Here is a 12690-nt window from a genome sequence, read left to right as displayed (position 1 = left end):
AGTTTCCCTTGCTGCACAGAAGCTTTTAAGTTGAATCAGGCCCCACTTGTTTACTTCTGTTTTTATTTCCATTACTCTAGGAGGTGGGTCATAGAGGATCTTGCTTTGATTTATGTTGTCGAGTGTTCTGCCTATGTTTTCCTCTCAGAGTTTTATAGTTTCTGGTCTTACATGCAGGTCTTTAATCCATTTTGAGTTTATCTTTGTGTATGGTGTTAGGAAGTTTCTAATTTCATTCTTTAATATGTAGCTGACCAGTTTTCCCTGCACCATTTGTTGAAGAGGCTGTCTTTGCACCATTGCATATTTTTGCTTCCTTTGTCAAAAATAAGGTACCCATAGGTGCATGGGTTTATTTCTGGGCTTTCTATCTTGTTCCAATATTTCTGTTTTTGTGCCAGTACCATACTGTCTTGATGACTGTAGCTTTGTAGTATACTCTGATGTTAGGAAGGTTGATTCCTCCAGCTCCATTCTTCATCAAGACTGCTTTGGCTATTTGGGGTCTTTTGTGTTTCCATATGAATTGTGAAATTTTTTATTCTATCTCTGTGAAAAATGCCATTGGTAATTTGATAGGGATCACACTAAATCTGTAGATTGTGTTTGGTAGTATAGTCATTTTCACAATATTGATTCTTCCTACCCAGGAGCATGGAATATCTCTCCATCTGTTTATGTTGTCTTTGATTTCTTTCATCAGTGTCTTATAATTTTCTGTGTACAGTTCTTTTGTCTACTTAGGTAAGTTTATTCCTAGATATTTAATTCTTTTTGTTGCAATGGTGAATGGGATTGATTCCTTAATTTCTGTTTCTGATTTTTTATTGTTAGTGTATAGAAATGCAAGTGATTTCTCTATATTGATGTTGTATCCTGCAACTTTGCGAAATTCACTGATTAGCTCTAGTAATTTTCTGGTACTATCTTTAGGGTTTTCTACGTACAATATCTTGTAATCTGCAAACAGTGACAGCTTTACTTCTTCTTTTCTGATCTGGATTCCTTTTGTTTTCTTCTCTGATTGCTATAGCTAGGAGTTCCAGAACTATGCTGAATAATAGTGGCAAAAGTGGAGACCCTTGTCTTGTCACTGATCTTAGGGGAAGTGCTTTCAGTTTTTCATCATTGAGAATAATGTTTGCTATAGGCTTATCATATATGGCCTTTACCATGTTGAGGTAGATTCCGTCTATGCCCATTTTTTGAAGAGTTTTAATCATAAATGGGTGCTGAATTTTGTCAAAGGCTTTTTCTGCATCTGTTGAGATTATCACATGGTTTTTATCTTTTAATTTGTTAATATGGTGTATCACATTGATTGATTTGCATATATTGAAGAATCCTTGCATTCCTGGAATAAACCCAACTTGATCATGGTGTATGAGCTTTTTGATGTGTTGCTGAATTCTGTGTGCTAAAATTTTGTTGAGGATTTTTGCATCTATGTTCATCAGTGATATTGGCCTGTAGTTTTCTTTTTGTGTGTTGTCTTTGTGTGTTGGTATCAGGGTGATGGTGGCCTTGTAGAATGAGTTTGGAAGTGTTCCTTTGCAATTTTTTGAAAGAGTTTTTGAAGGATAGGCATTAGCTCTTCTCTAAGTGTTTGATAGAGTTCTGTGAAGCCATCTGGTCCTGGGCTTTTGTTTTTTGGGGAGATTTTTGATCACAGCTTTAATTTCAGTGCTTGTAATTGGGCTGTTCATAACTTCTATTTCTTCTTGGGTCAGCCTTGGAAGATTGAACTTTTCTAAGAATCTGTCCATTTCTTCCAGGTTATCCATTTTATTGCCTTAGCGTTGTTCATAACAGTCTCTTATAATACTTTGTATTTTTGCATTGTCTGCTATAACCTTTCCTTTTGCGTTTCTAATTTTGTTGATTTGATTCTTCTCTCTTTTGTTCCTGAAGAGTCTGTCTAAAGGTTTATCAATTTTGTTTATCTTCTCAATGAACCAGCTTTTAGTTTTATTAATCTTTACTGTTGTTTCTTTCATTTCTTTTTCATTATTTCTGCTTGGATTTATGATTTCTTTTTTTATACTAATTTTGGGTGTTTTTTGTTGTTGTTCTTTGTTCAGTTGTTTTAGTTGTAAAGATAGGTTGTCTATTCAATGTTTTTCTTGTTTATTGAGGTAGAATTAAATTGCTATAAACTTCCTGCTGAGAACTGCTTTTGCTGTATCCCATAGGTTTTGGGTTGTTGTGTTTTCATTGTCATTTGTTTCTAGAAATTTTTTGATTTCTCTTTTGATTTCTTCAGTAACCTGTTGACGTTTAGAAACATGTTGTTTAATCTCCATGTGTTTGTGTTTCTTACACTTTTTTTCTTGTAATTGATATCGTGTCTCATATCATTGTGGTCGGAGAAGATGCTTGATATGATTTCAATTTTCTTAAATTTACTGAGGTTTGATTTGTGACCCAAGATGTGGTCTATTCTGGAGAATGTTCCATGTGCACTTGAGAAGGTGTATTCTTCTGCATTTGGATGGAATGTCATAAAGATATCAATGAGATCCATCTCATCTAATTTATCACTTAAGACTTGTGTTTCCTTATTAATTTTGTTTTGATGATCTGTCCATTGGTGTGAGTGGGGTGTTTAAGTCTCCTACTATTATTGTTACACTGTCAATTTCTCTTTTTATGTCTGTTACTGTTTTTCTCACATATTGATGTGCTCCTATGTTGGGTGCATAGATGTTTACAATTGTTAAGTCTTCCTCTTGGATTGATTCATTGATCATTATGTAGTGTCCTTCCTTATGTCTTGGAATTTTCTTTAAGGTCTATTTTGTCTGATATAAGGATTGCTACTAGAGCTTTCTTTTGCTTCCCATTTGCATGGAATATATTTTTCCATCCTCTCACTTTCAGCCTATGTGTGTCTTTAGCTCTGAAGTGGGTTTCTTTTAGACAGCATATATATGGGTCTTGTTTTTGTATCCATTCCGTCAGTCTGTGTCTTTTGGTTGGAGCATTTAATCCATTTACATTTAAAGTAATTATTGATATATATATGTTCCTATTGCCATTTTCTTAGTTGTTTGGGGTTGATTTTGTAGATATTTTTTCTTCTCTTGTATTTGACTATATAAGTCTGTTTTACATTTGTTGTAAAGCTGGGTTGGTGGTACTGAATTCTCTTAACTTTTGCTTGTCTGAAAAGTTTTTTATTTCTTCATCAATTTGGAATGAGATCCTTTCCAGGTACAGTAATCTTGTTTGTAGATATTTCTCTTTCAGTAATTTAAATATATCCTGCCATTCCCTTCTGGCCTGCAGCATTTCTGCTGAAAGATCATCTGTTAAGCATATGGGTTTCCCTTGTATGTTACTTATTGCTTCTCCCTTGCTGCTTTTAATATTCTTTCTTTGTTAGTTTGGTTAGTATGTGTCTTGGTGTGTTTCTCCTGCATGGGACACTTTCTGCCTCTTGGACTTGATTGACCATTTCCTTTTCCATGTTGGGGAAATTTTCAACTATAATCTCTCCAAAAATTTCCTCATGCCCTATCTTTTTCTCTTCTTCTGGGACCCCTATATCTCAAATGTTGGTGCATTTGATATTGTCCCTGAGGTCTCTAAGACTATCCTCATTTCTTTTCATTCTTTTTACTTTATTTTGCTCTTCAGAAGTTATTTCCACCACTTTATCTTACAGCTCACTGATTCGTTTTTCTGCTTCAGATATTCTGCTATTGATTTTTTCTAGAGTATTTTTTATTTCAGTAATTGTGTTGTTTGTCTCTGTATGTTTATTATTTAATTCTTCTAGGTCTTTCTTAATTGGTTCTTGCATTTTCTCCATTTTATATTCAAGGTTTTTGATCATCTTTACTATCATTATTCTGAATTCTTTTTCAGGTAGTTTGCCTATTTCCTTTTCATTTATTTGGACTTCTGTGTTTCTAGTTTGTTCCTTCATTTGTGTAGTATTTCTCTGCATTTTCATTATTTTTTTTAACTTACTGTGTTTGAGGACTCCTTTTTCCAGGGTTCAAGGAAAGCTGAATTCTTTCCTTGTAAAGGTTGAATTCTTTCTTCTTTTTGGTTTCTGCCCTCCTAGGGTTGACTCACTGGTTTGTGTAAGCTTTATATAGGGTGAGATTTGTGCTGAGTTTTTGTTTGTTTCTTTGTTTTTCCTCTAATGGGAGAGGCTGAGTGAGGTGGTAATCCTGTCTGCTGATGATTGGTTTTGTATTTTTGCTTTGCTTGTTGTTTAGATGAGGCGTCCTGTACAGGGTGCTACTGGTGTTTGAGTGATGCTGGGTCTTGTATTCAAGTGGTTTTGTTTGCGTGAGTTCTCACTATTTGATACTCCCTAGGGTTAGTACTCTGGTAGTCTAGGGTCTTGGAGTCAGTGCCCCCACTCCAAAAGCTCAGGGCTTGATCTCTGGTCAGGAAAGAATATTCCACAAGTGGTTTGTTATGGCATTAAGTGAGATTAAAACAAATATCCAAAAATTAGAAACCAAAGATAAACCCCAAATGGCAGTTATGCTATGCTATGCTATGCTAAGTCGCTTCAGACGTGTCCGACTCTGTGCAACCCCATAGATGGCAGCCCACCAGGCTCCGCTGTCCCTGGGATTCTCCAGGCAAGAATACTGGAGTGGGTTGCCATTTCCTTCTCCAGTGCATGAAAGGGAAAAGTGAAAGTGAAGTCGCTCAGTCGTGTCCAACTCTTAGAGACCCCATGGACTGTAGCCTAACAGGCTCATCCATCCATGGGATTTTCCAGGCAAGAGTACTGGAGTGGGGTGCCATTGCCTTCTCCGAAATGGCAGTTATAAAATCAGACAAATAATAATTAAAATAATGTAATACACACATATATATATACACCCATGAGCAAAGTCAAAACAGTCCAACAAAAATGAAGTACAGTTGATTGACCCAGTGAACAAAGGAAATTAAAAATTATATTTACTAGTTAAGAACAAAACTAAAGCACAAACTGGAAAACAACTAAAGCAAAGTGCCAAGTGGGGAATAAAGCAATGAAAATAAAACTAACAAATATTTTGAGAGGAAAGAAAGAAAAGAAAGAATAGATATGGAAAGTTTAATAGAAGTAGCACTAGAGCCTGTAGTCTGTGGAGTAGGGTCAAGTCTTGGTGTCAAAGTGATGACCCCTGGGATAGTTGACACTTACCATTATTCCATGGGGCCTTTGCCACAAGTGTCTTCCCACTCCTCAGTGAGCCATGGCTAATCTCTGCTTCCCCAGGAAAGCTAACACTTGCAGGTTGGTCCAGCCAGGCTCCTATGGAGTTACAGCTTTGTACTGGGTCCTGATATATGTGAAATCTTGTGTGTGCCCTCCAAGAGTGGAGTCTTGGTTTCTTCCAGTCCTATGGAGCTCCTGCCCTCCTGCTGACCTTCAAAAGCAAATGCTCTTGGGATTCCTCTTCCCAATAACAGAGGCTCTGGCTAGGGAGCCTGATATAGGGATCCAAACTCGCACTCTTGTATGAGAACCTCTGTGATATTATTATTTTCCAGCTTCTGGGTTATCCACCCAGCACATATGAGATTTGATTATGTCATGAAAGTACCCCTCCTACCATTTCATTGTGGCCTCTTCTTTTTGTTTGAATGTAAGATATCATTTTGTGGGTTCCAGTCTTGTCAATTGTCATTCAATGGTTAGTTGTGCTTTTGTTTTTTGTGATAGGAGGTGAGTTCAAGGCCTTCTACTTCGCTATCTCCTTTGGAATTGAGGGAATGCTTTTAGTTTGGATGCTTGCTGCCTCTTTCCCAGCATGTGCTGGCTGTTATCCCCTTGATATGGAATGTGCATGCAGGGGCACTTGTGTGCTCCTGGGATGTTGAGGGCAGTGCTTAGTGCCTGCTTGCAGGTCTTGTAGCAGTGGCTGTGGCCAGTGTACTCCCAGGAAAGTGGGGGCAGTGTCTGGTTAATTTCTAATGTCATAGTGTCATGAATGGAAAAGATGCTTCATATGATTTCAACTTTTTAAAATTTCCCAAGGCTTATTTGTGGCCTAGCATGTGATCTATCCTGGAGAATGTTCCATGTGCACTTGAAAAGAATGTGTATTCTTGTTTGAATGGAATGTTTTATATGTATCAATTAAATCTATCTGGTCTAATGTGCCATTTAAGATCTGTGTTTCCTTACTGATTTTATGACTGGGTGATATGTCCATTGGTGTAAGTGAGGAGTTAAAGTCCCCTATTGTTATTGTGTTACAGTCAATTTATTCATTTATGTTTGTTAACATCTGTCTCACATATATTGAGGTGCTCCAATGTTGAGTGCATATTTTCACAATTGTTCTATCTTCTTGGATTGATTCCTTGATCATTATATAGTATCCTTCTTTGTCTCTTTTAACAGTCCTTATTTTAAAGCCTATTTTGTCTGACATAAGCATTGCTGCTCCAGCTTTCTTTTTATTTTCATTTGCATGGAATAGCTTTTCCATCCTCTCATATATATGCCACCATCTTTAACAGTTTTGAGTATTTCCAATAATTGTTATCATCATTTACAATCAATTTAACTTTTATGTCATGTCAGAAATTGTGCCAACTTTTTTATATACATTGTCACCTTTAATCCTGATAATTCCATGGAATAGAAAATTTTATCACCATTTTTCAAATGAGGTAGCTGAATTAGAGAGCTAGATATAATTCCTCAGTAATGGTCTGACCAAGACAAAGTTAATTGATATTCATGGTCATCTTGTCTTAAGTACTGTAGTTTTTAAAATGCAGCCTGATTTTAATATTTACTTCCTTACCTACTTTGGTAATGTCATAGTGTTGATCTGTATTGAGATTAATTAAGACCAAACATCATTAAGTCCTTTCGTGCCTTGTGTGGTTTGTTATTTGGATGCAGGTGTAAAACTTGGTGTTTATCCAATTGTATTTCACCTTGTTAGAGCCATTTCATTTCTCTGGCCTGACACAATGTTTTCTAGATGCTATGTCTGCCTTCCACCATAGTTTTTCATCCTTCAGTGACATCTGCAAGCTTCATGGAACTGCCCTTAAGGTCTTCATCTACTTTACAGATGACAATGCTGCATAAGACAGAGCTTGCTGAGATTTGTTTATTACCAGCTAAAGTAGAAATCTTTAAACATTTTACATTCTTTTATGGAGAATGGAAAGGAGATATACTGGCTACATATATAATAAAGTATAAAGTTAAAAAATGCTTTACCTCAAATGGTATGCATGATTCTATTATTAGGAGAAATAAGAAATAATGTTCAAAATATTAAGGGATGAGAAATTATATGTATACACATATATACATATATGTATACATGTGAAGACTCTAGTTATGCAGGTTAATTGGGTCAGGGAATTCAGCTAGTTTGGACAAAGGTGTGTCCAGATATTAGGATGTTTTCAATAGACCATTGACTTACAGCTCATATACAATGATTTTAACATATTTGGCTTATATAACCATAACCCATATAACTCCCCTATGGATTTAACAGAAGTGAAGAAAAATAGCTGTGACATGAAACCATTTGGTCAACTCAGCTGACCAGACTATTACCCTCCCAAGCTACAGAAGGACCATCTCAGGAACCACATACTATTCATGAACAACATTAAACACAGGGATAGATTCTTCTGGAAGCACATACTATTCAACAGGCAGTGAGACCCAATCAGAATGCCAAGTTTCTCCATGTATGCTGTTTAAAAGAACGAATAAGTGAATAGTCTCCAGAGTTAGTGCAAAATAACTTCACATCTCATCAATTATGTGAGAATGCCAAATAGGCCCTCTTATACTTTTACATGTTTCAGAACAATAGCTGTGTTCACTCTGGCTTTTCAATTACAGGTTAGCTGTCAAAAGTTATTTTCTAATTTTTTGGGGAAATAAGTGGCATATATCACTTTATAAATTTGAGTTACAGAATAATGGTGTTTGACGTGCATATTTTGTGAAAGGATTACCACAGTTGCTTCCACTAACGTCCATTTCCTCATATAGATAAGAAAAAAAAGTACAAACATAAAGAGATGAAAAGTTCTTCAGATGTTAACTACTAGGATTTACTTTCTTGATAAGTTCCCTTTATATTAGACATTAATATTAACTATAGTTGTCATCTTGTACATTACATCCCCAGCACTCACTTATCTTAGAGAAGTTTGTGCCTTTTGACCACCTTCTTTCAACCCCCTTAGCATACACCCTCCACTTCTACAAGTCTGATCTCTTTTTCTATGTTTTCGTTTGTTTGTTTGGGCTTTCTTGATACCACCTGTAATTGAAATCATACAGTATTTGCCTTTCTCTGTCTGATTTATTTTACTTACCATAATGCCATTAAGGTCCACCCATCATATTGTTGCAAATAGTAGGGTTTCTTCATTTTTTTCTGGCTGAATAATATAATATTGTAACTATATACCACAACTCTTCATCCATACCACAACTCCTCATCCATTTATGAACACTTAAATTATTTCTATGTCTTAGCTATTATAAATAATGCTGCTATGAACATCTGGGTAAACTTATGATTTTGAGTTCATGTTTTCATTTCCTTTGGATATACTCCCAGTAGTGGAACTGCTGGATCATATGGTAATTTTATTTTTAATTTTTTGGGGGATCCTCCATGCTGTTTTTCACAGTGATCATACCAATTCTCAATCCTACTAACAGTGCACAAAGGTTCCATTTCCGTATCTGTTATCTCCTGTCTTTTTGATGATGGCCATTTGAACAGGCATCAGGCAATCTCTCTTCGTGCTCTTAATGTGTATTTCCCTAATGACTAGTGATGTTAATCTTGGAATGCCCTTGTTGGCCTTTCATATATCTTCTGAGAAATGTCAGGTCCTTTTTGTATATTTAGTTGGGTTATTTATTTTTATGCTATTAAGTTGTATGAGTTCTTTATATATCTTAACCCACTGTCAGATAGATGGTTTACAAATTTTTCTCCTGGCCTGTAGGTTACAGTTTCATTTTGAGGATTTCTTTTGCTGTTCATAAATTTTTAGCTTGATATAGTCAAAATTATTTATTTTTGAAATTTTGTTGCTTATGCTTTAGGTATAATATTAAAAAAATCATTACCATGACAAGGAACTTTATTCCTATTTTTTCTTCTAAGCGTTTCTTGGTTTAAGATCTTACATTCAAGTCTTGAATACATTTTGACTTTTTTGTGAATGATGTAAAATAGTGGTGCAGGGTTTTATTTTTACATGTGAATATTCAATTATCCTTGCACCTTTTTTTATGTGACTAGAAAGTACCTCTTCATTGTTGCTTGGAATTATGACATCATCTGTTGCTCCATGGCTTTATTTTGGGGCCATCTGGGAAAATTGATAGAAACACAAGGGATTCAGAAGTAATGTTCCCTGAACTCTAGGATGAGAACTTCTTTACAGGGTTTCTCCCCAAATTTTCTCCTTGGAAAACAGCTATGGGTAGACAAATATACATTTACACCAAGTTCAGTTGTGGGGTTTTGGTTTTTTGAGCTATACATTTAGAATCAATCACTCTCTGGTTGTAATACAATGTAAGCAAGTTGACCTTTAATCTTTTTTGGCATCTTGAAAATAGACTGATGTGTATACCTGGACCTAAGGGAAAAATCAGAAGAAACAATCATGAAATCATTAGAGCTTGGCATTTTGCATATATATGTTCATAGGATGTGTGTCCATGATGTACTGGAAAACATCATGCTAGTGCTTATTTCTTTACAGTCCAGTGTACAGTGTACATCCCAGTGTATATCCAGCATACAGTATAGGATACAGTCCAGTGTACATTCCCTGTACATCCAGTGTACAGTCTAGTGCACATCTGAGTAGATCCGGTGAATATCTAGACACATTGGAGCACATTTGGACACAATCTGGTGTACAGTCCAAGGGCACATCCCAGTGTATACTGTGGTGTACAGTCGAAGGTATCGTCCAGTGTAAATCTTAGGTTCAGTGTAGAGTCCAGTGTCTAGTGTACATCAGGTGCAGTCCAGTATATGCCCACTGTTTCTGTGCCTGTCTTCTCCATGTTCATAAAATCCTATGAATGGCTCTTACAGTCATTCTTACAATAAATGGCAAAGAACAAATAATAGGTTCAAAGAAGGAAGGATAAAAGGCACAAAATTGAAGTAAACTGAAAATTGGATTGCTTGACACTGAATTCTGGTCAGTGGTATGACAGTGGGGGGTCTTCTGAGATTACATATAAATTTTAGGAGTATATTTTCCATTTCTGTAAAAACTGCCATTGAAATCTTAATAGGGATCACATTAAAACCAAATGTGCCTTTTGGTAATACTGACATTTTAAAACTATTAATTCTTCTAATTCATGAATATGGAATATGTCTCCTTTATTAGTGTTTTTAATTTCTTTCATCAGAGTTTTGTAGATTTGAGAGTAGAGCTCTTTCACCTCCTTAGGTAAATTTATTCCTAAGTATTTTATTGTGTTTGATTCTATTGTAAATGGGATCAATTTCTTTTTCAAAATATTCATTGTTAGTATATAGAAGTATGACTGAATTTGGTGTGTTAATTTATAATCTCATGTTTACTGAATTTATTTATTAGATTCCATAAATTTTGGTTGAGTCTTAGGATTTTCTCTATACAAAATCATGTCATTGGCAAATGGAGACAATTGTACTTCTCCCTTTCTAGTTTTGATATCTATTACTGTTTTTCCACCCTGACGGCTCTAGCTAGGACTTCTTTTACCATACATATAGGGAGGGTGAAAATGAACACCCTTGCCTTGTTGCTGATCTCAGAAGAAAAAAGTGTCCAACATTTTAACATTAAGTATTATGTTAGCTGAAGTCTTATGTCATGTGTGGCATTTAGTATGTTGAAGTGTGTTTCTTTGGTGCCTAAATTGCTAAGAGTTTTTACATGAAGAGTTGTTGAATTTAGTCAAATGCTTTTCTGCATCTATTGAGATGTTCATATGGGTCTTTTCTTTAATTATATAAACGTGATGTATCACATTGATTTGCATATGCTGAGTCATCTTTGCATCCAAAGGATAATCCCACTTGGTTATGGTGAATGATCACTTTATCACGCTGCTAAATTTTGTTTGCTAGTATTTTATTGAGAATTCTTGCATATATACATATCAAGGATATAGGCCTATACTTTTCTTTTGTACTATAGTCCTGTCCTGGTTTTGTTAAAAGGAGAATGCTTACCTTGTAAAAAGATTTTGAAAGTGTTTCCTCTTCTTTGTGTTTTTGGGAAGAGTTTGAGAAGGACTGGTGTTAATTTTAGTTTAAATATAGTTGATTTACAACATTATGTTAATTTCAAGTGTACAACAGATTCAATATTTTGATAGATTATGCTCCATGAAAAGACATTATAAAATACTGCCATTTGCAACAACATGGATGGAGCTAGAGGGTATTAAGTATACTTAGTGAAATAGGTCAGACAAAATGCTCTATGTTATTAATTGTATCTGGAATATAAAAAATAAAACAAATGAGTATAACAAAACAGACTCAGATACAGACAACAAACCAGTAGTTACCAGTGGGGAGAGGGAAGGGCAGTTGCAACACAGGGGATTAAGAGATCCAAACTACTGTGTATAAAATAATTAAGCAACAAGGATATATTTTACAACACAGGAAAATATAGCCATTATTTTGTAATAACTTTGAGTATAATGTATAAAAATACTGAATTGCTATTATACAACTGAAACTAGCACCATATTTTATTTCAGTAAAATAAACAAGACACAATGCAACAACTCACATTTTCTCCTATGGATTCTCCACTACTACATGTTTCTAGAAACAATAATTCCACCACATGGGAGAATATTTGCTCATTTTATCAGTTAATAATAACAAAAGCAAGGAAAAAAAATAAAAACACAAAAACACAACCTTAGGGCTTCCACAGCCAACTCCTGACATCAGCAAACACTCTAGACAGGAAGGTATTGATAATGCTGCTGGTTAAGTTCTGAGAGCAAAGTAAAGCATTTTTATGAGTAGACTGCAAGATTCTAGAAATCTAAGTCTACTCTAGCCCCAGGCACAGGCTGACTCACCCCTGGTCTTCGTTCTCTTCTCAGAATGAGTGCCATGCTGAGAACTGTAGGGCTTTATTGTTACTGTTTGCAGAGTGGGTTAGTCTCTCCTTACTTGAAGGAAATGCAAGAATCTTTTAGTTTCCCTACTATGGCCACCTTCCTCAGTTTCTGGGTGAAGGCTTATATGAGACCAGATCAAATGGCCAGTATTCCAGACAATTGCAAGGCATGAGTCTTCTACATTTTACCCAACTTCTTTGTTGCCATAACTATTGGGCCCTGACTTTAATAATATCACATTGTGGGTGATGGGTTATGAACATGCATTTCCCAAAACATCCCTCTAATTCCCAGAAAAACTCCAGTTCTGGTTTTGTGCAGTATTACACTTAGTTTTAGGATGAATGTTTTTTCTTTTTTAATTCACCTTCCATTTTAATTAAAATAACAAGAAAAACAAAAATTCTGAATGAAGCACAGAAATGAAATCTGGCCTTTAAAGCTTTTTTCTCCTGCTGCATTTTCCAACTACAAATGACAGTAGGCTAACTAACCAATCTGATCGCATGGACCACAGCCTTGTCTAACTCAATGAAACTATGAGCCATGCCATGTAG

General features: G+C 35.5%; 1 protein-coding gene and 1 long non-coding RNA gene across 6 annotated transcripts in view; one reads left to right on the top strand and one right to left on the bottom strand.

Moving 5' to 3' along the window:
* The window catches only part of NELL1 (neural EGFL like 1), a 987615-nt gene that overhangs the window by 14763 nt on the left and 960162 nt on the right, over positions 1 to 12690 (bottom strand). Inside the window, exon 19 of one of the 3 annotated variants that reach the window (XM_081533742.1) lies at positions 9540 to 9615. The exons of the other annotated variants lie outside the window; for them this stretch is intronic. Coding sequence (XP_081389868.1) covers positions 9568 to 9615 — 48 coding nt within the window. The 3' untranslated portion in view covers positions 9540 to 9567. Of the gene's footprint in view, positions 1 to 9539; positions 9616 to 12690 lie in introns of those variants that run through there. 3 annotated transcript variants of the gene reach the window in all.
* Positions 1 to 12690, top strand: part of LOC145523457 (uncharacterized) — a 245234-nt gene that overhangs the window by 195677 nt on the left and 36867 nt on the right. The window lies entirely within an intron of this gene.

Source organism: Giraffa tippelskirchi, chromosome 10 (assembly GCF_054371585.1).
Source record: "Giraffa tippelskirchi isolate mGirTip1 chromosome 10, T2T-mGirTip1v1.2.pri, whole genome shotgun sequence".
In the NCBI taxonomy this organism is placed as follows: domain Eukaryota; kingdom Metazoa; phylum Chordata; class Mammalia; order Artiodactyla; family Giraffidae; genus Giraffa; species Giraffa tippelskirchi.
Note: the sequence above shows the minus strand (reverse complement) of the source record. Positions and strands in the feature narration are given on the sequence as shown.